Source organism: Phragmites australis, chromosome 12, assembly GCF_958298935.1.
Source record: "Phragmites australis chromosome 12, lpPhrAust1.1, whole genome shotgun sequence".
NCBI classification, from domain to species: Eukaryota; Viridiplantae; Streptophyta; class Magnoliopsida; order Poales; family Poaceae; genus Phragmites; species Phragmites australis.
Genome location: NC_084932.1, coordinates 1,534,353 through 1,560,997, shown reverse-complemented (window position 1 = coordinate 1,560,997; position 26,645 = coordinate 1,534,353). Strand labels below are relative to the sequence as shown.

Sequence of the window (26,645 nt, the reverse complement as noted above, 5' to 3'; positions counted from 1 at the left end):
AGATTTAAGTCCCAGAACAAAATAACTTCAAGAAATGCTAATGGGGATAATCTCAAGAAATGCTAAGTAAAAAGGTCAACATGGCGAAAGCAATCAGCAATCAAGCCATTTCTCTTCACTTACCAGAAACATAAATATAATTTCCTCTCTTAGAGGTCTTCCTGAACAGGAAGAACATTTGTCAACGATGAACTTGCCAATAGCTAGATTAAAACTCAGCCATGGTGCAGAGAGACAGTACCACAGTGTCAACAACCGTGCATACGACTTAGTGATGGGAGATAACTACTTGGCATGCACGTGGAAAAATCAGCCAGCCAGCTTGGGCCCATGGTAGCGGTGACTGTCTGAAAACTAAGACTCAAATCCAATGAGTTCAGTAATTAAGTTCACAAAGCTTAGGATAGAGAAAAATTATTAATAGTCGAAGGACACCAATCATGTTCAAAACGGTGTCAAAACTGAAATGACAAAAATAATTGGTATACAATACTGGAAATTGACCTCTAGGTAGGTAAACATGGAACATTGCAAGCAGCTAATATGTGATGTAATAATGAACGTCTAGTTTAAAAATAATATGAGTAACATTGCAATATTACAATAGAAGGATACACTTAACCCGCAGAGTAGCATTTGATAATCAAAAGTACATAATTGACATAGTTTTTGTTATTACTCGTCTATACATGTTGCATATGGCTATCGACTCTAAGTACCTAAGAGATCAATAGCTCATTTATTTCTGCCAAAAAAAAAAGTTTGACAGCTCCTTTAGAGTTCAATTGTATCATTAGTGGTTCAATCCAATGTACTAGTGCTTTGGACTTCCAAATATTATATGCTAGCAAATAAGATTAAATCCCTGCCTATGCAGAGAACTATATCCTTTCTCGTCCCCTTTTCATTGATCTACATTGTTATTCCTTAGCCTATGGAGAGTGTGATAGCAAGCAAGGGCAAAAAAAAAATGTACCATAGCCTGGTAGCAGATAATGATTTGAGTTTCTGTAGCAGCAAAATCAGCAATCTACAATGATAATAGGAGGAAAAGCACTCTGTATAGGAGAAGCGGCTCTGCGATAACAAAAGAGGAAATGGAAGGTATCTCAAAGACGAGCAAGCAGGCCATCGAAGAACAAATGCATTCTGAGTGATTATCATGCCAGAAAAGACTATCTTAAGAACATACACATTCCTATGTGACATAATTGCTGTGTTTCACCTTCTATGGAGCTGCATAGATAAAGATAGTTAGCTTTCCATTCGATGAAACATTTGAATCATCTAAAGAGATGCATAATTTAACATCCTCACCTCTCATATGACACGGTAGGGAGTAATGCAACCAAATAACCCTTCGTTTCTGGAAGAAATGCACAAGAAACTTTTATGGAACAGAGAACCCTTCTTTTCAGTAAACGATGAATGAGAAATATTGCAATCAAGCATATTTTATCTCATACAAATAAACTGATAGCGCTTGAAAAAAATAGGTAAAACAAAATAAAATGGCAGTAATAGTTGCTGGACTAGAGGCTTTCGTTGGCATATCTTGAAACTACTCGAACACATACATATCTTGTTTGCTTCCATAATTTGTACAACGTGGAGCAATATGCAGCACTAAAGATATGTATGTGTTCGATAATCTTGAAACTACTCGAACACATACATATCTTGTTTGCTTCCATAATTTGTACAACGTGGAGCAATATGCAGCACTAAACATCTATCACAACGAATAAATTTAAACTATGAAACAAACCTGGAAGCATTGATAAAAGAAGCATCCCCTTTCAAAGCTTGGGCCTAAAATTGAGCAGCAACACTACCAAGACGATGACAAGACTGTGTGGCTCATGGACGAGTTCGGGAGCAACATGAAAGAGGCCACCGATGGCAAGGGCGTCAAGGTGATATGCAAGCTGCATCGCATGGAGAGGGTGGCAGTGGCTGAGGAGGAACGCCGAGAAACCAACGAGGTTGGGTCCAAGAAGCCTCGGTTGCATCAAGTGCGCAGTCACGCCGTGGGCTCGGTGGCGCCGCCATCACCGGCCGATGCTGGGTGCTCCAACACCGGAACGTTTCAGGCTGCACCGGTGAGTGAGGTAGCCTCGGCCACCTGGAAACAACCCGTGATGATGGAACAAGGCATGGGATACCATTGCGGCGTCGACATCAAGGACGAGCCAGAGCCATTGGAAACGGTGACTGCAAACATGGAGTGGTGGCGGTTTTCACAGATGGGTTATGGATTTGGGTTTAACGCTGAAGAGGAGGCATTTCGTTCACCGGCGAAAAGACTGAAATTCAAAAAATTTCAATTATTTTTTATCCTCTGTTTTGTGGATCTCACATATTAGTGAAAGAAAATTCTCAAATTAGATATTTTGTTTCCCTCCAAAATTCCCAAAATTCACGAAATTTTGCTGAAATTTTGACAAAATTTTAATCCCTGCACTGAAGGGATGGATGGAAGGTAGCTGCCCATATCTTTGGTAGTGTTTGGTTGGTTGTACGAAGTTGAATGTGATAAGATCGTCCTAGATGGATGGGATGATAATGGATGAGATGATACGAGTAATATATTTGATTTGATGTATAGAACGGTACATGAGAGTATTTGGTTGTATGTATAGGATGCACATATGAATATGTTTAGTTGTTAAAAAGATAAGCACTATATCTATTTATAATTTAATTTCTTTATAATATGATAATTTAATCATTATAATTATCAATAAACTATTCTAATTAATACTAACATTTACTAATTATAACTTAATATGTCATTATTCATCGCTAATTACCCATGTTAATACTTAATTATGACTAATAACATCTAATTGTAACTAATATATAGTTGATTGTTCTTAATTCTCACTAGTATTCACTAATCATCATTAAGCACATGTAATTATAGGAGTTGATAGAGTATGTACGAGGTCATTCGGTCAATTTTCCCGTATGAGATGGTTCGCCATCTTGATAGAATATTCATAGAATCTGTATCACCCTATCCTAGATTGGTTGATACCATTCATCCAACCAACACACAAGCATGATAGCATATCCCGTATCATCCCATACATGTACTACCCTGTATAGGTAACCAAACACTACCTTAATCCCAGCGATGGTGTGGAAGACGACGACGATTGTAAGGGCGATACAATAGCGGGATCCACTCCACTGCTGTAGAGTTTTGCAGCATTACACTGACACTACGTGAAAAACAGACAAAGGAGACACAATTTAGTTACGAGTCCTTATACAATCCGTCACTTATGTAGCCTCAGGTCGGGACCAGACCATGAACCGTCACTAACGACAGGTAATCGATGACATGTTATAAAGTTAACCGTCACTGATGACATAAGTAATGGGTTGTAATTACACCCGTCACTAATATATAACACATTAGTTACAGGTCTCTCTGGGCCATTCATGAGTGACAGGTCTTGTTACAACCCGTCACTTATGATCAGACATTAGTGACAGGTCATGTTACAACCCGTCACTTATGACCAGACATTAGTGACGGCTCTCCCTGGTTCAGTCATAGTGACGGGTAAAGTGACGACCCTTTACTAATGACAAGTAATAAGTGACGGGTACTGTTATGACCCGTCACTTATGACTCAGCTCTGTTATTAGAGCTGGCCAGCTACTACACGCCCAACAGCTATAATGCGCGATCTTGGCATCAAGTTCTGGCTATTTTCTTCGGTTCCGCTAGAGACTCTCTAATATCCTGTTGATTTGAAGTTTGAATTGTTGCTAGATTTTTAAAGGTTAGCATCTCCCTCTTTCCTCCTCCTCTAACCCCTATTTGGTAAATTTTTGTGCTTTGAGCTGTAATCAACTATTTTGCATCTTTATCCAAAATCTTAGTACAAGTGAATTGTATTTATGTTAGATTTTATACTAGGTTTGCCCGATCTACCTCAAAATGCCACAGATCATGTGTACTTGTATGGAATTTTTAAAAGCATTCTTAATCACGCAATTAAGGTTATTGTTAATGAAGAATGAATGTTTTTACATTGTAGATAGCGGACAAAAGTTGGATGTACCTTGAGACCCAGACTTGTCCGGAGTACCTGAGCGGGGTGAAGTATTTCATAATTGTTGCGTTGGCAGATATGAATGATCAAGGTAAAATGGCAATGTATTATCCATGTCACAATTGCAGGAATGATAAGAAGTTCCTAAAACCAGACAATGTCCATGCACACTTGGTCATGTGTGGATTTAAAGAAAATTATACATGTTGAAACAAATATGCCGATGAAGGCATTAACGAAGAAGAGATGGATCGGGGCCTCCATGCCGACAGTTTGGATCAAAGACTTACGCCCAGTTATATGGATCATGATCTCAGGAACGAGAACATATTAGGTTTCAATGATAATGATCTCGAGAATTTTGTGGAGAATGTGGACCAGATGGTGCGGGATGTCGAGCCGTATGACAAGTATAATAATGGTGAGTTTGCTAAATTCTAGGAATTTGTGCAGGATTCCAAGACACCCTTTTATCCCAGCTATAAGGAGAAGTACAAGCGGCTATTTAGGGACCTAAAGCTTATATAGATGAAGGCAACCCATAGTTGGATTGACAATAGTTTCGAAGCATTGCTGGATCTGCTAAGGGACATGCTACCAGAGGGGAACTTGGTGCCTGAGGGTGTCTATGATGCGAAGAAGATAATTGGCCATTTAGGACTGAAAATAGAAAAAATAGATGCATGTAATTAGGATTGTATCTTGTTTCATGGAGAATATGCAGAGATGGATCAATGCCCTATGTGTGGAACCCATCGATATAAGCTTAGAAATGACGGTGGTGACAGGGATGGAGGCAAGAAATGTAAAGGCTCTCTTATGAAGGTGGTGTGATATTTTCCTGTAATTCCCCGTCTAAAGCGATTATTTGCCAACAGAAAGGAGACCCAATTGGTGCGTTGGCATTACAAGTGTCGTAAAAACAACGCAATGATAAGGCACCCGACTGATTCCGCTCAGTAGTGAACCATTGATTTCATATTTGGTTGGTTCACTGAAGAATTAAGAAATATTAGGTTTGATATGAGTACAGATGACACGAATCCATTCAGTAGCATGAGTACCTCACATAGCACCTGGTATGTTGTATTGTCGATCTACAATCTTGCACCTTGGCTTTGTAATAAGCGGAAATACATTATGTTGTCAATTTTGATATCAGGACCGAAACAATCTAGCAACGATATCGCTGTGTACATCAGGACTTTAGTCGATGATCTTAAGAAACTCTGATCAGAATGCGTCAAGGTTTGGGATCAATACAAGCAAGAGTACTTTACCTTGCATGACATGTTGTCTATCACCATCAATCATTTGCCATGACTTTGTAACTTGTCAGGTCAGAGTAAAAGAAAAGGTGAAGCTTGCCTCCATTGCTTAGATGACACATGCAGTTTAGGGTTGAACAACTTAATGAAAATAGTGTACATACGGCATCGACATTTTCTTCCCAAGAAGTACCCATATCGAAACATGGACAAGCAGTTCGATGGCACAAGGGAAAAAAAAGGTACCTCTAAGGCATTTCAGCGGGGAAGATGTCCACAATCAGGTTAAGAATATCAATATTGTCCTTGACAAGCAAAAACGATCCTCCAAGGATTATGAACAAAAAAGAATGTGAAAAAATTAGATGTTTGCCACTCTATCGATAACATGCATGTAAAGAAGAATATCTGGGAGAGTCTGATTGTTACATTGCTCTAAATGAAGGGAAAAGGAAAGGATCATGAGAACGCACGATCTGACCTTGAAGAAATGGGCTTAAGGCCGGAGCTCCATGCATATGCTACGGACAAAGGAAAACTCCTACCCCCTAGTAGCTATCACTCTCTCCAAGAAGGAGAAAAAAAAATCTGCGAGTTATTGCACAATGTGAAAGTTCCCTCCGGTTAATCATCCAACGTCGCAAGACTTGTTTCAGTGAAAGAGTTGCAAATAAATTTCGCCATGATGAAGTCTCATGATTGTCATGTGATGATGATATCACTGTTTGTAGTAACTATTAGGAACATACTCTCGATTAAGGTTCGCAAGGCTATCCTGAGCCTGTGCTTTTTCTTCAATGCAGTTAAACAAAAGGTTCTCAATCCAGACTCGTTGGAGGAGCTAGAAGAAAGACACTTTGAGACTCTATGTATTCTTGAGATGTATTTTCCACCACCTTTTTTCGATATCATAGTACATCTCACTACTCATCTTATGAAGGAGATACACTATATTGGCACTGTGTTCCTGCATCACATGTTTTCATATGAGACATATATGTGCATTCTCAAGTCGTACGTAAGGAATCGAGCCTTTCTTGAAGGATGCATCGTGCAGGGTTACACGACGAATGAGGCACTGGAGTGGTCTGTTGATTACATTGACCCAAATAATCCAATTAGCGTGCCTAAATCTCACCATGAGGGGAGGCTCACAGGTGTAGAGGTTCTGGGGAAGATGACAATAACTCCTGATCCGAAGGCATACGACCAAGCTCATTTTCTCAAGCTACAACAAATGAGCGAAGTGTGCACATATATCGATGAGCACAAGCAGATGTTACTTGAAGAGAATCCAGGTCAGATTGAAGTTTGGGTTGAGGCAACATATGCAAAGGTTCATCACTTGGTTCGGAGATCGAATCAGACAATCAAGTACTCATATAAGTGCTCTGATAAAAAAAAACTGGCATCGGACTCTATATACACAATTGTGACATATATGATATAAACAGATACACATTTTACACGGTTGCCTAAGATGAGAAGAGCATATACCAGAACAGTGGTATACGTATAGATGCTTATGACAACGACATACAGAGAGGCACATATTACGGTCAAATAGAGGAGATCTGGGAGCTGAACTACTTAGGATTCAAGGTAGCCCTGTTTTGGTGCCATTGAATATAGGGGACAAAGGACGTCATTAATGACAAATATGAATACACTAGTGTTGATCTCAAACATGTCGGATACAAGTCTGAACCCTTCGTACTCACTAAAGATGTTCGCCAAGTTTTTATATGACTGACACAACAAAGAAGAAACGCCATATGATTCTCGCTAGGAAAAGACACATCGTCGGAGTTGCAAACATCGTTGATGAGGAGGAGTTCAATCAATTTAATGAAATCCCCCCTTTAGCTACTGCAATCGTGCCACATCTTTCGTCGACTGAGAAAACTACATACCTGCGCTCCGACCACAGCGAAGGGATCTATATCAAGAAAGCACGAAAACAACGAATTTGAATTTGAGTATCAAATTTGTAATATTAATGTCAAACTTTAATTTATATATATTAAATTTGTAATATTAATGTCAAATTTGAATTTTAGGTTTCAAGTAATTTGTAACTCAACCCACACGGCGAGTTCCACTGTAGAAATCCTATGTCGTGAGGTCTTATGTAATATGAAGTGATTATAACTTTATAACTTGTGATTATGTGATGAATTGATTAGAACTTTATAACCTTTGCGATTCTGTGATGAAGTGAGTTATTGTATAATTGTGTTGATATCGATATAGATGCATTGCTGCTGTTTGCATGGAGAAGGTGACTGTCAAATCTTAGCTATGCTCCAAGATGCAGTAAGGAAACAGAAAAAAATCTGCAAGGGGTTGAGGTCAATAGTGACGAGTGAAGACCATTACCCATCACTTATGACCTTCACATAAGTGACGGGTAACTTGTCACCGTCAATGATGTGTTTCCCCCGGCACATGAGAGACACACATAAGTGACGGGTGAATACCATTAATCGTCACTTATTTAGTCACATAAGTTCTAGCAATTTTTTATGTCTCAAATAAATTCCCAAAAATCAGAAGTAAAAAATCACTAATATTCTTATCATGTGATGTACTAATTTATAAAAATATTTTCAACCCTAGATTATTTGGTGAAAAAATGAATTCCTTTGTAATGCAACATATACTCATGCGAGCAACCAAACACGATCTCTTTCCAACCAGCCTGAGCACATACAGTCAACCAAACATACCCTATTATATTTCTCCAGCCTGACTCAACTCAGCCTGTCTTACTAGATACAAGTCAGGCTGAGCCATGCGAGCAACCAAACGGGCCCTAATCTCCTGCTACATTCTTTCAAGAGAGTAGAGTAGAGTCGAGTATGGGTGAAACCGGGACGGATATTTCCCAACTACTTGACACTGGAAAAAGCAAATATAGGATGACTGGTATCCATGTTTGACATTGTTCGACACTATTCGTGTTCGACTCCGGATCCGAGAAAAAATGTAGGATAGGATACGGTATAACTAATATCCGTTCGAAGTATCTGAATATTAGGTGTTACGAGAAAATCTATTGTGACTTCACTTAAAAACATAATAATATATAGGTAGATTATCATACATCCGTAGACAGATAATATTGAATGCTCTTGTTTTCACATCTCACCGATCACTCTCTGTGCTCACTTTGATTGCACCCTATATTGTTTAATGTGTTGCGTAGGGATGCAAATAAAGTGAAAAAAATCGATCTATCCGACTAACCGACACCTATCCGACTATCCGCTTAGACTCTGATTCTGAGGAAAAAAAATATGATAGGATACATGATGAAGAAATAATTATCCGATATTATCTGTGTTCGACTCTAACTCCGTGAAAAAAAAATATAGGATAGAATACATGATAAGCTATATCCGCCATATCCGATCCATTTTCACCCCTAGAGTAGAGTACCTCTTTAGGCTCTGCGATGAACTAATCTCCTGCTGTAAATGGGATGCCCATCTTGTTTTGAAAGGGCTGTTTGGGCAAATTTATTTGCTTATGAATGGATTCATGTTCTGAAAGAACTATGAAATGTGGGCTGTTTAGCTTACGGAAAGATGTTGTGAAAAGAACTATATATGGAATGCTTGGAGTTCAGGAAGAAGATATTGGTATACTTCATCAAAGGAACACTCCATCGATCCACTCCGTGCGTACCTAGGAAAAAAAATGCCATGCGATTCGAAACTTAGCCTTCAGGAGGTATACATGATGCAGATTACGTGCAAATAGACCTGCATATATAGAAACAATATAAACTACTCAAGAAACACGACTATCGTGGCACGATTAGGAGACTTTATGCTTCAATGTTCATTCTACGAGCATGAATAGAAAAGAAAAGAACAAGGTACATTTGGCACGGAACTTGAAAACTAGCTACACCAGGGGTAATTGCCATCAACAAAGGCAACAGGGCATCAACACTACCTGGACTGATGTATTGTTTTATCTTCTATCTAACAACAAGCTACAAACAAAAGAAAAATATATCTACAAGACCTACTCAGCTGGCACTAGAAGATTAAAAAGCTTTTGATAACATCGCCAGGGCTTAATTTGGCATTCCCAAGTTCTGACCTGAATCTGGATTGACATGGCAATTCATCACAGCAGGTTCACAGCTGCCACTCACCCCCTTCACCACAAAACACTGCGCCATTCCATCGCAACTCAAACCATCTCCAGCAACACATTGTGTTTGGAAAGGATAATTACCTAATGCACCATCAATCTTGGCTCGGACGTCGATCAATAAGGTCTTCAACCGCCTCACCTCTGCTTCAAGCGCAGCCATCCCTTGCAACTTCTTCAGCAGCTGCTGGTTGATCACTCGGAGCTTCTTCACTTCCTCTTCCAGGTATGTTGTATGAGCCTTCTTCTTCTCCCTGTACTTGTGCACGGCCTCACGGTTGCCCAGTGGCTTGTGCGCCTTCTTTGGCTTGGCTTTGTCACTGGCGCAGCTAACTTCATCTGTGCCGGAGACATGGATGTGAGTGTGGTAGCATGTATGATTGTGCGCTGTCGCTGACGAACCAGGTGGGTTGCAAGTATGACTGTGGGTGCATGTTGCTGTAATGGTCTGGAGGAAATCATCAAGTGTGGTAGAAGTCTCTGGGTTTGAGAAGAATATTTGACTGGAGAGGTCTGCTTCTTCATCATCCATTGTCTTTCCACTAACCTGAAAATGGCAGAAGACCAAGTAAGTCGTAGGCTTGCAGCCTTGTAGGGATATAGGTTCTTAATACTACCAATTTACAGAAGCAGAGAACATTTACCAGGCTCAATTATTCAAGCATCAAAGCATAAAGAAACCAAATGACAAAAGAGCAAATGGTAAATAAGCTTATTAGTATTATATCATCATGAAATCATTAACACTTGCAAAAATGCAAACAGGAGATATGCTTTTTTTTACCACAAAGTATATATTTGAAATTGATCTAACAGCCTGAACTTTGCCAACAAATGTAGGTCACAAAATTTGAGGCAATTTTTTTTAGATAGGGTGTAACGAGCCATGAGCAGAAGAAGGCATACATACTAGGTCTTTCATTTGGGGATGCCGGATGCACAAATAACATGACTCGAAGACAAGATTAGCTGCATTTTTTTTTTCATAGGTGGTATACAAGGTTGCTTTTTTAGAAGCACTAGCTACTAGTTGGGCTCTGGAAGAAATTGTGCGATATGCTGAACAAGGCTTTAAAAAGATGTGAGACTTCTTTTTAAATTCGATATTTGGAGTCTGCATTCACCATAATTAAGATGTCATGAATTTGAGTACTCAAAAGTTTACGAAATGAAACAAGCCACAAAGATAATTTGCTTCCAACAAGTGAAATCCATATGGCAGAGAAAGAAGGGTTCTACCTGGCAAACCATGAGGCGGAGGACATACAAAAAAATTAGCTACAGAAATCTTGGAAATTTGTCCAACGCTGCAGGCAACAGGATGGCAACACAGGACTAATCAGGAAGGAAGGACCCGAGGACTAATCAAGCTGTGTACCTTTGGGCGGGCGGCCGCCGGTCTCTGGAGCTAACGCGTGCGCCGGCTGGAGCGGTGGCTAGCCCTAGCCGTCGCCGAGGACAGAGCACAGCAGCAAGGGGGGACGGGGATTCGCTCCCGCCTGTAGCAGGTTGTTGAGAGGGAAGCGGCCGTTGAGCGGCAGCGCCACCGTCACAGTGGGTGCAGGGTCCAGGGCGGCGCGCGGCGCCACAGGGAAGGCGAGGAGGATGGGCACTGGAGAGGAGCCACCTGGTCTGAGCCTCTGATAGGAATCGTGGCGGCGTCGACCGGCAGGTTCTCCTTCCTCTGGCTTCTCTCCCTCGTGGCAGAGTAGAAGAAGAGAGTAAGCAGGGACGCAGCGGTCCACTGCTTCTCGTAGACAACACGCGTCGCGCCAGCGCTCGCCGGCCGTCGATCATCTCATTCGTCAACAGCTGATGATCGACCATCCAGCAATAATGGGAGGACACCGTCTTGCATTTGATCAACCCTGCCAATTCCTTGCGTTGTTGACACCTAGAAAAAAAATCTACGCACTGTGCTACAAACGTCTCTTTCTGTTCCTGTAACACCATCTGGACAGGAATTCGTATCCTAGCTTTGCTGAAGCAATGTTAAAGAATAAATAGTATTATAATATTAGCCTTCCTCAATCGTTAGATTCAGAACAGTCGTGTCAGATTATCTGCTACAGTAGCTCCATAAATAGTAGAACCGCTATAATGTTTTGCTACAATAAATAATGGCAAGATATTATTCACCAGACTCAGATTACATCTGGTGATTTTGCTTCACAACTTTAGAGGATACGAATTCTCTGGACAGTCATCATATGTTCCTAATAAGATCCACTCAACGTTAATTATATATGTTAAATAATAAATATATAATAATTTTTTTATTTAAATAAGATTCATCGTTTTGAGATTCACCTGAGTGACATATTAGGGCATATAATTTTTTTATTCACGCCTACGTCAATCAGTCAGGACCGTCCCGGACATTATGACATTTGGGGTTGTGCTAGAACTGTGAAAAGCTCTAATATCACTTGCACTAGCGTACGTCGATAAATATAAACTGTTGCCATGAATTTCACATTTTATTTTGCTAGTATTACTACTGTCTCATCAAAATTTACATAGATATCTACTTTTCTTACACTTTTTCTGACCTGATAACATGTTTGTAACCCAAGAATTTTGAGGGATTTTGCATTAATTTCACAAGAAACAGTTTAATTCCCTCGGTATTCCAATAAAATTCTCGCATTCCAAACGGGTCTACCGAGTTGAAAAAATAATAAGAAAAGGTTAAAAAATATGGGCCTTAGTCATGAACACAAGAATTTCATATAATTTCTCATGTTCAAGAATCAGTACAATCCAATGCAACCCTACGAAAATCCCACATTCCAAACGAGCACTAAACTATTTGTTTAGAATGTTGTATATATCATTTTTAATATCTTTTTTAAGTAGTTTCATCTCTCTTCTTCTCTGAAACTTTGGAAGGAAAAATAGAGGAATTTTGAAGGATTTGAATCCTATAGGGAAAATGGACCTCTAGAATTCCTATAAAATGGTTTGTTCCATAGAAATTTTGAAGTATTTCTAGCATGAGATCCAACCATTTGTTTGTCCTCTTCCAACGTTTTTAGAATCTTGCATTCCGAAGAGACCGCCAAAGTGGACTAAAATGTGACCATCAAATAAAGAAATAAATAAAAGTCAGACTTCTGTCTCTCCAGTCAGTGAACATTTCTCACTTTTTCGTAGATACAGGCGGAAGACGAACTACGTGCTGACAAATTAACCCATTTCAATACTCACATCAAACAAATGTATTCCTCAGACCCCCGGCAGCGGTCAAACAAACAACTTCGACTAGGGCCGCAAACACAGCACAAATATTCTTGGAGCTGGACGGATCCGATAAATAGGCTGCTACTGCATTCCAAACTACCTCATGCACTTGCCGTATTATTTCCACAACAAATGTTTGTTACAGACCAAGATGCACCGATAATAGAGCATTAGCTGGTAGCCAGCCTGATACTAGAACACAAGTACTGCTAGTTCTAGGTTCTAATCGCTAACAGCAACGGCTCGCTGCAAACATCAATACGGACGGTGCCGGCCCCTGCGGCTGTTGTTACTGTTACTGCCACGATCATCTCCTCTCTGCCGCCTTCCACCGGAGCTGGATCCGCCACCACCGTGACGTCGTCCACCTTGCTGTGGCGGAGGCGAAGACACATACACGGGCTGCTGTCCTGAAGGCTGTTGTCTGCCAAAGGGCAAGGAAAATATGAATCAACAATAGAACCATCAATGCAACAGTTCCCAGGACTGCTCTTGAGTTTTAGATAAAATACTGGACCACGAAAAAAATTGGCTAAACAACTTCCTTCTAAAGCAGATCTCTTCTCATAGAAATATTCCAAGCCTGTGTTTGCTGTCAAATTTAAGAGACGCGAATGCAGAATAAACTGCATGCGTTTTAACACAGAGACAAGCTTTTTAACAGGTGCATCACTTTTTACATTTCTCAATCACTACTTTTATCATGTACTAAAGAATTGAATGTTATGGGCACATTGAGCCAACCATTTATTCTCTGTATAATAATGTCTGAACTAGAGTCCACCATCCGCCACATCACTGGACTCGCATCAACAAGCAACATTACAAGATAACGATGGCATCCAGATGTAAGAGGTGCCAGACTTAGATTAGTTCATTGGAATGCATGCTGTGTGAGCTTTTTAGAAGAATACTAGAATATATCGAAATACTTACACATATACAAGACGGCCATCTGGTAAAACCATTGGAACCATAGTTGAACCTGGAGGAGCACCTGGAGCATACAACAGTGGCTGCAGGAGTGCAAAGAATGCCAAAGATACAACAGTTAGCAGAATATCACCCTCCTAGCCTCCTGTATATGGGGTCTCCTCATGCAGTGGCCAGTGCATAACAGAAGATATCATGTACCTGTGCAGCACGAGCAGGAAGCATGCCATAAGCACCTGCCAGTCCATTTCCAAGTGGAGTATAAGCGCCTGCCAGTCCATATCCAAGTGGAGTATAGCTAGGGAGCAATGGAGCTCCTTGTGCATTAGATACTGATACTGTATCATCCTTCTTATCAGCAGGAGGTTTTGCAAGTGAGCAATCCAAGAGCTGACCTGCTAGAGAAAAATGTATGACCTTGGATGCGCCAAACAAAATTGACTAGCTATGGAAGGATGTTTCACTCCAAGAAAGAAGGAAGCTCACCATCTAGCTCATATCGCTCGGTGTTCTTCAGAGCCTTCATGGCCATGGACCGCTCCTTAAAGTGAACAAAACCGTACCGATTTTCATGACCAGATTTTGCAGGAGGAAGGACAACTTTTGTAATTTCTCCAAGGTGCTCAAACAGCTTTTTCAGCTGCTCTTGAGTAACAGTCTTGGGCAGGTTTTTAACATACAAAGACTTTACCTGAAGACACAAATGCACGTCCATATACAATATCATGATAGAAGATATATAAAAAGGTAAAATTTGGTCATAGGATGCTTGAAAGAACCTGCGTGGTAGAAGCAGATTCACTATTCTTAGGATCTGCCCAGCTGACAGTAGGAGCATTTGTATCTAGTTTGAATTCTGAGGTAGACATCTTCTGCCTTGCATACTCTGCACATGCCTGGTTGTAGTATTCAATAAAGCCAAAACCCTTGTTGCGATCTGAATGTGGTACCTATAACAAAGAGATACATTGAGGGTAAAACAACTGTAAGGATGCATACTAAAATTGCTGAACCATCCTAATAGGCTAATATTGGACCAGTACCTTCATGAGATCAACTTTTAAAACTCCAGGACCAACTTCTTCCACTGCCTTTTTGAATTCATCCTGCGTCCAATTGCGGGGTACATTCCCAATAAACAGCTTGTTCTTGGCCTGGGAAGAAGAAACTCTTATCTTTTTTCCCTGTTACAAGAACCATAATAATAAGTTCCAGTTAGTATCAAAATACAAGATACAAGAGTTAATCAAGTGTCTCAAGGAACATGGAAATACTAGTGCGCATTTATGCTCTTAGGGTAGCAAAAATAGGTTAGTATAATATGGAGTCGCAAAGGTTGTTATAAGTTCCCCCAAAAATTATTATTGTAAAAATAATCCACCACCATCCAGAATTCTGATTTCTGAAAGTATAATTGAGCACAAGACTTTGCAACTAGACACAAGGTTCAGTAATTTAAACTCGTCTTTGGAAGTTATAGAACCACTGCCAAGATTTTTTAAAAATAGTAAGCAGATGTGGGTGTAATCATATGAGATATGACGTTGTAATTTGCTAAGTCACAACAGATCCACAAAACTTAACAGCAGAAATTGGGCAGATTAAGATTTAAAAACTAAATGAAAGTCTATGACAAAATATATTTGCCTTAGTTAATTAGTACTATTGGGAAGATATGTGTTATCATATACTTGCTCTATCACCTATACACATCTTTTCGTGAAAGACCAGTAGAAACTAAGGCAATACAATAATTTCCATGAGATGATCAACTCTGAGTTCAACTGAAAACAAACCTTTAGATCTTTATTGTTCAACTTTTGGATGGCCTTTAAAGCCAAATCTTTAGTCCTGAAATTAACAAAAGCATACAACTTGCTATCCCCGCCTCTCATTCTCACCTGCAGAAAAAAAAAGGACTATGAATTGCAGAAGAAAATGAATGCAAAAGTGAACCCAGAGAAAAATAGGCAGTACTCACTTCTACGACTTCTCCAACTGACTCACATAGTTTCTTGAGATCTTCAGAAGATGCGTCACTGGAAATACCCCCAACGTACACTTCGGATCCATGAGGAGGAAGAGCAAGGAGCTCAGTATGCTTCTTTTTTTCATCCTCATCATTGATACCATCCTTCTGATCAGCATATGCCATTTTACTGCCATGTCTAGCATCAACTTCATGCACTACTTCAGTTTCTTCAGGATCCTCTTCCTCTTCCTCTTCCTCCTCCTCCTCCTCCTCAACCTCTTCATACTCTTCAACCTCCTCCTCAATTTCTTCATACTCAACTTCTTCCTCTTCGTCTACCTCATCATGATCATCAAACTCCAAATGTTCTTCTTGTTTGATCGGTTCAACTGGTTTAGCAGAAGCAGCATTTTCTGTCCTCCTTGGCATCTTCCAAAGCTCAAAGTTCCAAGGCAACTTTGGAAAGAGCACAGGAGCCAACAATATTGGGGGAACAAAGTGATGATATATGGATAGGAAGAAAAATAACACAAACAACTAGAACAAATGATATGTAGTAATCTCAAACTGGATGCAGCCATGGGTGTCCAAATGGCAAAAGGAAGCTCAAAGCAAGCGACTGTTAAGGAACAATTGCAGAAATAGCGGTATGCTCAGATGGACAATATGGAAGGTTTTCAGGAATACGATAGCACGACAACAAGAGTATGCAAAAGAGGACAGGCAAAGATGATGCTATCTGAAGTATAACCGAACGAGCTGGTGTAATCGCAAGGTATCAATATTCCATGAAATGAATGGAACAAAAGGAAAAGAACAGGGGAAAAAACAAAATGAGAATTAGAGAACAATGAACATAATATGTGAATCTGAAGTAAAACCTAAAACGAAGTAATTAGCATAGTAGTGGAGAATCTGACTAAAACTCAACATAGCAAAAATGATCATTCTTCGAAGGTAAATACTCGTGCAGAAAGTTGAACAAAAGCAAGAAGACATAATACAACCAGAATGATTTTTTATACTGCTAGCAACTAGATTGGCCCTAACATTCAATACATTACCTAGCTTATCAGTTACTTAAAATCTTAAAATTTTACTTCTATACATTCTGAAATAAACTTGTCCATTTACCTACAGGAGTAGTTAAATATAGTAGCCATTTAATCACATTATGGACAAACATCTATATTGAGCATAGAACACCTCAATCAGCATAGTGTCTAAACTATCATTGTTCCTCAGATCTACCTTAAAAGGTTGTGATTGTGTCTAAACTATGTTGTTCCATATATCTACGTTAAGAGTAACAATGTGCTTGCATAGAAGATGAGAATGATCAAAATATATGTGTAACGTATCCACCAACAATTGCTTCATCAGGTAGCACGCCTCCGGATAACATCTGACTACATTTCTAGACCACCATAACTTGAAGAACCATCTTTCACGGCTTTCGGCTCCAACTTATCTCAGCGGGCTTGGGCATCTGCGCCACACTTCTTGGCTCCGAGGGGTTGGCAGGGTTGGAACCTTTCTTGGCGCGGGTGAACTCACTATAGGCCTAGACGGCGTCGCGGGCGGTTCGGGCCTCCTGCCTCCTGGGTGCGCGGTAGACGTGGGCCTTGAGGTCAAGGATGGATGCGGCGCCGACGCCCTCGATGGCCTTGTGCTTTCCTCGCATCGCTGCCGTCTCCGTAAGACACTATCGACTCCACCCGCCGTTCCCTCGAACCACCCTGCTGCGCCGGCGACTGTTTCGGCAGGATGGGTTCGCCGGGAGAGGGATCAACGGGGAAAGAGAATCAACCCATCCCATCGTTTTGCGCAATCAAGTAACTGAATCTAGCCACCGAAAAGCGAAGATTTTGACGCCCAGCGAGCCTAATCGCTCCCACTCGGCACAGTAATCAAGAGCAAACAGAGACAAGAAACAATCCAAACAAAAGGAAAGATAACAGCTTTCATTGAGAGGCTTAGGTTCCTACCTTACGAGGAGATCCGGAGCTGCCCCGAGCAATTGGGGATTGGGAATCGACGGGATTGAGAAACGGGGCTGCCCTAGACTGGAGAAGAAGGCTGCGGCGGAACGGGGGGCCGAAGCCAAATCAACCGGAAATTTTGCAGTCCGCCCCCTCGGTCGCTCACTTCGTTTCACTTTCATCCTGACTCTGCCTACACCGTCCGATCCGTCCCTGACGGCTCTGAGACCGTTGATCTGGAGGTCAGGTCTTGGACTCAAGCGCGGTGTGCGCTTTACCGCCTCTGCTGCCCGGGCTCCGTCCGGTTGCTCCGCGGCAGAGATGTCAAATGGGTCACTCGGCTGACTCGGTACCGGCTGGCTCAGCACGGTTCGGCCACGGCCACGGTACGGTTTAAACGGTCTATTTATTGTAACGGACCGTGTTATATCGGTTCACGTGCTTTCTTCTTGGTCCACGATACGGTTTATCAGTTATCGTGTCGTGCTGAGTTGGTTCGAGCACGATTGCAGCTCGATGGTACGGCCAGTCCGACACGCACGACAGGTATAGGTGGCCCAATGGCACACGGGTGGTCCGTTTGTACAGCCGGTCCGATAAAATTAAAAAATAGCTACAAAATTAAAAAAAAATAGAAATATAAAATAGCTGAATCCATGCGTGCCTGGCTGGGTCGTGCCCGTGCCGACTAGACTCAGTCGGGCCCTGCCGTGCCGCGCGCTCGGCCCAAGCACGGCCCATGTCCTCATGCCGTGCTGGTCCGGCCCGTCTCGGCTTGGGCTGTGTCATTGAAGCATCTAGACTCCTAATTCGTGTTCTAGTAATTAATGATAATATATTTTTTTGTGGATTAATATGTTTGAATAAGTTATGAAAAAGTTAGTCACAAAGATATTGCAGAGCTAGAAGTTGCATGAGTGGAAAATATGAAGAATGACTAGCTCAAGGCGAAGGGTATAATTGTAAGGTATTTTCTTTTAACGGTCAACGGATATTAGAGAAAAAAATTGACCGAATTGATAGGATAAGTGTCGTACTATTAAAAGGGGTTGATGTGTGTTTACTTAAAGTCTATGTGGTACCAAATTGCTCAAACTTGTATTTTCATATAGAGTTGAAAATTATAGTTTGAGAAAATCCGTCGAAAAGACTGCATTTGGGTGCTCCTATGTGCTGGCGGCCTGATCGGGCCAGGCGGCGGTTTGACCGCTGTATAATGAACCAGGGCAGTCTTACCCCTCTGAGAGTGGCGGTCTGACCGGCCCTTCGGGTGGTCTGACCGCTGTATAAAATATTCTCAAAACGCTGAGTAAATCTAAGTCTCAGTCTGACCGAGAATCACACAGAGAAAAATAAAACTAAGTGGAGGGGTATTTATAGGCTAAAGATTCAAATTATAGTCATTGCCTAACTACCCACTTTTTCTATTAACACCGGATGATCCAGTGAGTATCTCCTTACTCACCCCGGACAATCTGGTAAGTACAAACTTCCATTTCCACTTTGTCAGCTGTCATTAGCCATTACTGCTGAGAAATAGTCCGGTGACATCATCCGGTGAACACCGATCGAACACCAGACCATCCTGTGCATACAAACTATCTAAATTTGCCAGTTACAACCCTCTCTGAAAAATATACTTCGGTGATAATTTTATTGCCATTATCGGACTATCTGGTGGGTTAAACTTCTCTTTCACTTGAAATCTTCTCTGGTAGAAAAGCTCTCGGTGTGCATATGTGTCTATCACCGGACTATCCGGTGAGGAGAACTCCTTCAATCCAACCGAAACAACCCTCTCTGAAAATATTACTCCGGTGATCCATTCTTACCTTTGCCAGACCATCCGGTGAGTGAAGTTTATTCAGCCATAAGAAACTATTCACAGCAAAAATTGGTCTGGTGTAAACACCACCTTCACTGGATCATCCGATGAACTAAGTTTCAGAATTCTTGCCTTGGAATCACCTCTGGAATAAATAGTCCGGTACGGTCATCATTGCATCATCGGATAATCCGGTGAGTTAGACTTAAATTTTTCCTAGTAATCCCCTTCTGCTGAAAAATAGACCGGTGCTCTCACCACACTATCATCGGACTATCCGATGTAACACTTCTAACAATTTTGCCCACATGTCGCCCATAAAATCATCCGGTGATTACATCAATTTATTCATCGAAGCATCCGGTGCATATAGAATGTTTTCTATCTTGAGATAACCATATGCTCTGGTGAGAACACTTCACATAGACTGGATCATCCGTGAGGTAAATTTTCTCTGAGCTCATCTAATTCAAACTTTCTTGAGCTCTAGCTTCTCGACATGGGCTCATATGAGCTACATAGTGCTAGAATTTTATAAGTATGCATCAAACTAAGTCTAGACTCACTAGGTCAAATTACTACATTTAGCCTCTCTTTATATTATAGTCAAAAGACTAAAGAAAAATAACCTATACTACTATAAGTGTCATTTATCTCCTTTGTGACATTTAGAACTAGAAGATTCTTAATTTTGATGCACAAGTCCTTTGATCGTACACATAATTGTCTTAGGGAACAAGAATACCCAATTATCGTTGTGAGCTGAATTTTTTATTCCCTTCAAAACAAACTGTTATTCATAATGATACGGTTGTTATTAATCACCGAAATACTTACCACTTACCTAGTGACCTAGATGCTACAGCTACATACCCCAGATGTTTTTTTTATTGAAATTCGTCTGAAAGGCACAAATGATTTACTAGGTAAAACCGTCTGTGGTAGTGTTGGATACAGGTTTAATGTTCACCCATCTGAAAGCTTACAGATGGTTTTATATTGAAGTTTGTCTGTAACATGCCACAGACGGTTTTTTAGGAATACGTGTTTGTGGTATACGTGGAAGTCAGAGATGGTTTTGCTTTGAAAACTGTCTGTGATATGAATGTGCCATGTCATCAATCTATACGCCTACCTCTCCACCTATCATATACAAGTGCATGGATCTGTGTTTTCTCCACTTGAGTGGTGGTTCGGTTAGTGGCCCTTCCTTTCTCCTCTCCTCTATCATTTCATCATCTCCTTTCTCATTCCTAGCTGACAGACAAAAGGAGGGGATAGGGGTGGCGAGCATGACGGAGGCAGAGCCACGGTGGAAGCGATCGAGGAGGAAGGCGGATGCACCATCGCATACTCGGTGTCCACCAGCAGCGGGATGCCATGCTCCATGCATTGTGCGCGAGCTGGAGCTCACGCTCCTCGTCTGCCGTCAGTGTAGGCGGCTCCGATGCCGTGAGGTACAGTGGGCTGGAGTCCAATAGGATCGGGACGGAGTGCAACTTCAATGGCAGGTGGAACGACGGGTGCTTGTTCTGCCAGCGCAGTAGGTCGCTCGTCTTCCTTCATTTCTATGGTATTTTTGGCTTCTCACTTCCTTCTCTTGCAGCACCGGCGCCCACCACCTATTCAACGCAATGCCTCCTAGGCGCAAGGATGAAACGCTCAAGAGAAGCATTGTTGAGAGCGGCGAGGTCCATATTCGGTGTATAGAGTTGCCGAGAGCTCCTTCGGTGCGCGCACATCCATGAGGAGATGATGCTCGTGCTGTGCATCACTGTGCTCTGCACCGCGCGGGCGCCGCGAGACAGGGCGTCCATGTGCTATGTCATCACCATGCTCGGCGAGGCCAAGCCACGACACAAGAGCAGGAAGTGGGCACAACTAGATTGTTAGCTCCCAAAACACTATATGAGATTGTATGCTGAGTGATGCTTATTTGATTTGTTTGTTCTGGTGTTTGATTCATTACATTACAGTGGCATAAAAGAAAAATAAATAAAACTTACATACGTATTTGATTTTTTTGCCCTTTTACACAGATTACAAATGGGTTTTAATGAAAACTGTCTGTGACTGGGCCTAACCACATACGATTTTCATTAAAAACCGTATGTGGCATCAAGATACCACATACATTTTTTTTATAGACGGCTTGAAAACATGTCTGTAAATAGAGTTTAAAACCGTTTGTAACAGACTTTTCTGTAGTAGTGTATATTAAATCATAGAATCCATATCAAATACAATTAATAAATAACTAAATTTGGAATTAAAATGTGGAAAATTAGTGGTTTGATTTTCATGCAAATTGAGAAGAAAAATACCTAAACAAAAGAGTCCATGTAAAATTTAATTAATAATAGTTAAAATTCAGAATAAAACATAATAAAATAAATAGTTCAATTTCCATATGGATTGGGAAGCAAAATGTCTAAATAAAGAGTCTATGTAAAATAAATTTCATAATAACTAAAACCAGTATTAAAAATAGGAAAAAAGAAGGTCTTGGAATTTGTTGGGGAATTTAAAAATCACACAATAAATTTATTGCCGCGTAGCACAAGATCATGGTATTTGATAGACAACAAGGTAAGCCACAAACCACAGGTTATGGTCGAGCAGCGACCTATGGTGGTGACAAGAGACACTAGGGACACGAGTCAAGCTTGGGCTACATACCTCGCGATTGCGGCCATATGGTGGTAAAGAGTTATGTTTGACTTAATTCGTCGGTGAAGGTAAAAAATCTGGCATTAAATTATTGTTACATAGCACGAGGTAGCAGTGTTATGTAAATGGCAGTACGAGGTATAACTATATGATTGCATATGGTAGAACCATGATCTATGGTAGCGATAAGGGATATCTATGAAGCCGATGCAATTGGCATGAACTGAGCTTGAATCAGACAACTTGTGGTACTGGCAAGTGGGTGAAGAGCATAATTTATATTTTTTAATAATCTAGATATGTTTATACAACTATATTGGATTGAAACTCTAAGGAAATTAAGAAATTAGATGATAGATTTATTAATTGATAGTATAAATGCGAATAAGCTAGCGGGCGTCATAATAAAATATTTTAACGAATCTAGTCACGCTGTTGTGTGAGTCCTTGCTAATTTTTTTATGAGCAATCTACTCTGCTTCCTCCCTGCAGATTCTGTATGTGTATCCCACTCACTCGGTCCGGGCCCCGCCGCACTTTCGATGAGTTTTGTTGACTGCACCCCAGTCCGGGCCACCCCACACAGCCATACTCCTCTTCTTGTCCCTCCCCTGTGCCGTTTCACACCACACCGCTGCACTAACGACACGATACAAGCTGCCACGGCGCGCCATGACCTGGAACAAACCCCCGTCCGCCGTCGCCGTCGCCGTCGACGCCTCCGACACCGACCACGCCCGCCTCCGCGAGCTAGGCTACAAGCAGGAGCTCAAGCGCCATCTCTCGTACGTAATCCCCTCCGCTCCATCATCGGTTTGACTCTTTTGTGTCCTCTTGGTTTCGCCTTGACCGTCGGCTAGTTCAACGAAAGCAGGGTGCTGTCCAACTTCGCCATCTCCTTCTCCATCGTCTCGGTGCTGACGGGGGTCACCACGCTCTACAACACCGGCCTCGCCTTCGGCGGCCCGGCCACCATGACCCTCGGCTGGTTCGTCGCCGGAGCCTTCACCATGGCCGTCGGCCTCTCCATGGCCGAGATTTGCTCCGCCTTCCCCACCTCCGGCGGCCTCTACTACTGGAGCGCGCGCCTCTCCGGCGATCGATGGGCGCCATTCGCCTCATGGATCACCGGATGGTACTTTCACTGTCTCTTAACCCTCCACTCGTCAATCCTCATCCGTGCTCTTCGATGGTTGCCTGGTTTCTTGTTTGGTTGGGATGATTGACGCAACAGGCGAGGTTAACGTGAATTGACACTTTTGCACTGTGACCATTTTTCTTTTAGTTGTGTGGGCGGGGTAAAAACGGAACCTTTATTTGTAATCATGCGCCCTGTTCAATGTGCGTGCTTTGATCTTTTGCAAGAAGAACGTTGTGCTGGTGTACTAAATTTTGGATACTGATTGCTTACAGAATTTGGTACGATGAAATGTCATGTGTTACCTCTTACCTGTGGTTTGGAGCACTCTTCTTCAGTAGTAAATGGTTCTTGCTACTGCATACATAGCGAATTTTCCACTTGGGGCAAAGGACTTTTATCAATAAACACCCTCCTGCATTGGATATGGGTCAATTATTTAAGTAATGCATTCATGCTCTCCACTCTGAAGCCATGAAGCTCATAAGTTTCCATCAAGATAATCATGTATTTGATTCCACTGTAATTCTTTCTATACTCTAATATGTTGCATCTCTTTATCCCTGTGACCTTCAGGTTCAACATTGTTGGGCAGGTAACCGGACATTTTTTTTTCTCAACCTGAATTTTCAGTTCTAACCGATTGCTAATTTCATCTCATTTTCTGCAGTGGGCAGGCACTGCCAGTGTGGACTTCTCTCTAGCACAGCTGATTCAGGTGATCATCCTGCTTAGCACTGGTGGAAACAATGGTGGTGGGTACTTGGCGTCGAAGTACGTTGTCATAGCCATCCACGCCGGTATTCTGCTGAGCCATGCCATCATCAACAGCCTTGCCATCACTTGGCTATCTTTCTTCGGGCAGTTCGCTGCTGCTTGGAATATGTTAGGTAATGGCTCAACTGAGTATGGGTCTCATCACTTAGAAAACCGAACAAACACATAGTATTTACTTTGTTACTGCAAGGCTAAGGTGCCTAGGATGTGCATGGTATGTGGTTTCTGCAGGTGTCTTTGCCCTGATGATCGCTGTACCAGTTGTTGCTACTAAGAGGGCCAGTGCTAAGTTTGTGTTCACTCATTTCAACACCGATAACAGTGCCGGAATTCATAGTAACCTCTATATCTTTGTTCTGGGGCTGCTGATGAGCCAATACACGCTCACAGGATACGACGCGTCTGTGCACATGGTACAGAAAAAACTTACTGCAATTAACATTATGTTAACTACAAATGAGCTAGCATTCACGTAATGCTTTGGTTCTAATTTGTTCATGCAGACCGAGGAAACGAAAAACGCAGACTGGAATGGCCCAATCGGCATAATCAGCGCGATCGGTATATCGTTGATAGTAGGCTGGGGCTACATACTTGGCATCACATTTGCAGTGAAGGACGTTTCCTACCTCTTGAACCCTGACAACGACGCGGGAGGGTATGCGATTGCTGAAGTGTTCTACCTTGCCTTCAAAAGCCGGTACGGGAATGGTGTTGGAGGAATCATCTGCCTGGGGATCGTTGCTATCGCCATATACTTCTGTGGCATGGGCTCAGTGACTAGCAACTCGAGGTGATCCTCTGCTTACTTCTGATTGGGATTCTCAGTAGAGCAGTAACTCACACCTGCATTTGTCCTTTCAATTAGGATGACTTATGCATTCTCAAGAGATGGGGCAATGCCGTTTTCATCCGTATGGCACAAAGTTAACAAACAAGAAGTGCCGATAAACGCTGTCTGGCTTTCAGCTTTCATTTCCCTTTGCATGGCATTGCCGGTAATGTGACTTGACAACATGAAACATTCTAGTTCTACCATTCAGATATAAGCTTTCATTTCAATCCTATTTTACTTTGACATTTGATAAACTCATGTTTCACCTTGTTCCCTCCTAATGCAGTCGCTGGGCAGCCTCGTCGCTTTCCAGGCAATGGCGTCGGTCTCGACGACCGCCCTCTCCATTGCCTACGCGCTGCCGATCCTCTTCCGGGTGACACTGACACACAAGTGCTTCGTTCCAGGCCCGTTCAACCTCGGTCGGTACAGTGTGCTTGTGGGCTGGATCGCCGTGCTCTGGGTGGCAACCATCACCATCCTCTTCTCGCTGCCAGTCTCTTACCCGGTAACAAAGAACACCCTCAACTACACTCCGGTTGCTGTCGGTGGGCTGTTCACCCTCGTTCTGTCATCATGGATCGTCAGTGCCAGACACTGGTTCAAAGGACCTGTCACAAATTTGGGTGGATAGGGTGGTGTGGAATTGTTGTCATGTGATTTTGGAGTGTTATACACTGCTGTTACAGGATGGGATGTTAGGGAGTACTGATTATGCAGCACTCATGGTGCCTTATTTGAATCACAGCAACAAATTAAGTTGTTGATACATTGGTACTCCTACCTTGATTGACCAGATGCTACCATGCTTCCCTCTTAATAATTAATCATGCACTAAAGTTTGGAAGAGTTATTACCAGGCATATCTGTTGTTTTTCTTTTGTCAAATTTCCGATTCTTCAAAAATGCATCCTTGAATATTGGCAAAGATTTGTATCTTCCTTACGGAAACATGTGAAATTTAACCGCCCCGGTAACTGATGCTGTTCGATGTTGTCCCTGTTTTATTCTACCGCCTAACGTTCCCAAAAGTGCTTAGTACCCTGTAATCGCTAGTCTCTTCGGCTGCTGCTGCTAATTCTTCTGTCTATTCTGAGCAAAGACCCACGGAAATTCCTTTTCCAGCTCATTGTTCCCTTCTTGTTGTGCCTCCTCAAGTGAGTCAAGTGACTCGTTCAACGTGCTGATAAACTGATCCATGTCATCAGCTTCCTCCTCTGCTCCGTCTATCGGTATGTCAAGAAGCGAATCGGCGAAGGCTTCATCGTCATGAGCCGCACCAAGGGCCTCCGTGGACGGCAAATCAGGTTCTGCAATGGGCACCAGCGAGCAAGCTGCCGGTGGAGGCCGAGGCATGAACAACCGTGCTTGTGCCGCCGGTGTTTAGGTCCATCAAACACCCAGGAACACCGTGACTGGTCATATTGAGTGGTTTCTGGCGGCCTTCGAGGAGGCAGGTGGACTGGAGCAGAGGATTCGCGAGACCATCGTTGACCACCTTTTTAAGGTTGGGGTCTCCGGTGCCTGCCTTGTCCTCACCTGCGTCCGCGACCACTTTCCCGACATGGACCTTGTGCCGGCAGTCGCTGCCGGTTTTGAAGGTACCCGGTTGACCACGGAGGAGCTCGACACCCATGCCGACTTATTTTTGTATGACATTCGTTCCTGCATTTGGACCGTCCGGTTTGACCCACTTAGGGGTATTTTTGGGTCCTAGGAGGAATGTCTTGAGGTCGTTTGGAATCAACCCCCGGGCTTCATCTGA

At 42.2% G+C, this 26,645-nt stretch overlaps 2 protein-coding genes and 1 pseudogene across 3 annotated transcripts; 1 reads left to right on the top strand and 2 right to left on the bottom strand.

Annotated features, from left to right (window-relative positions):
- Positions 1 to 9,095: 9,095 nt before the first annotated feature.
- LOC133887362 (basic leucine zipper 19-like) lies at positions 9,096 to 11,343 on the bottom strand. The gene is made up of 2 exons (XM_062327294.1): positions 10,884 to 11,343; positions 9,096 to 10,052 (listed from the first exon to the last, which is right to left on the bottom strand). Exon 2 carries the CDS (start codon positions 10,035 to 10,037, stop codon positions 9,426 to 9,428), a length of 612 nt encoding a protein of 203 aa, XP_062183278.1. The 5' UTR covers positions 10,038 to 10,052; positions 10,884 to 11,343; the 3' UTR covers positions 9,096 to 9,425.
- Positions 11,344 to 12,833: 1,490 nt separating this feature from the next.
- On the bottom strand, positions 12,834 to 17,798 carry LOC133886712 (heterogeneous nuclear ribonucleoprotein Q-like; annotated as a pseudogene).
- Positions 17,799 to 22,716: 4,918 nt separating this feature from the next.
- Positions 22,717 to 25,743, top strand: LOC133887184 (amino-acid permease BAT1 homolog). 2 transcript variants are annotated; one of them, XM_062327138.1, is made up of 8 exons: positions 22,717 to 22,915; positions 23,005 to 23,265; positions 23,845 to 23,863; positions 23,939 to 24,158; positions 24,277 to 24,458; positions 24,549 to 24,838; positions 24,914 to 25,043; positions 25,167 to 25,743. In XM_062327138.1, exons 1-8 carry the CDS (start codon positions 22,803 to 22,805, stop codon positions 25,512 to 25,514), a joined length of 1,563 nt encoding a protein of 520 aa, XP_062183122.1. In that variant the 5' UTR covers positions 22,717 to 22,802; the 3' UTR covers positions 25,515 to 25,743. The 2 variants fall into 2 exon arrangements, with proteins under 2 accessions (XP_062183122.1, XP_062183123.1); XM_062327139.1 differs by having other exon boundaries at positions 22,718 to 22,915; positions 22,991 to 23,265.
- Positions 25,744 to 26,645: the final 902 nt, after the last annotated feature.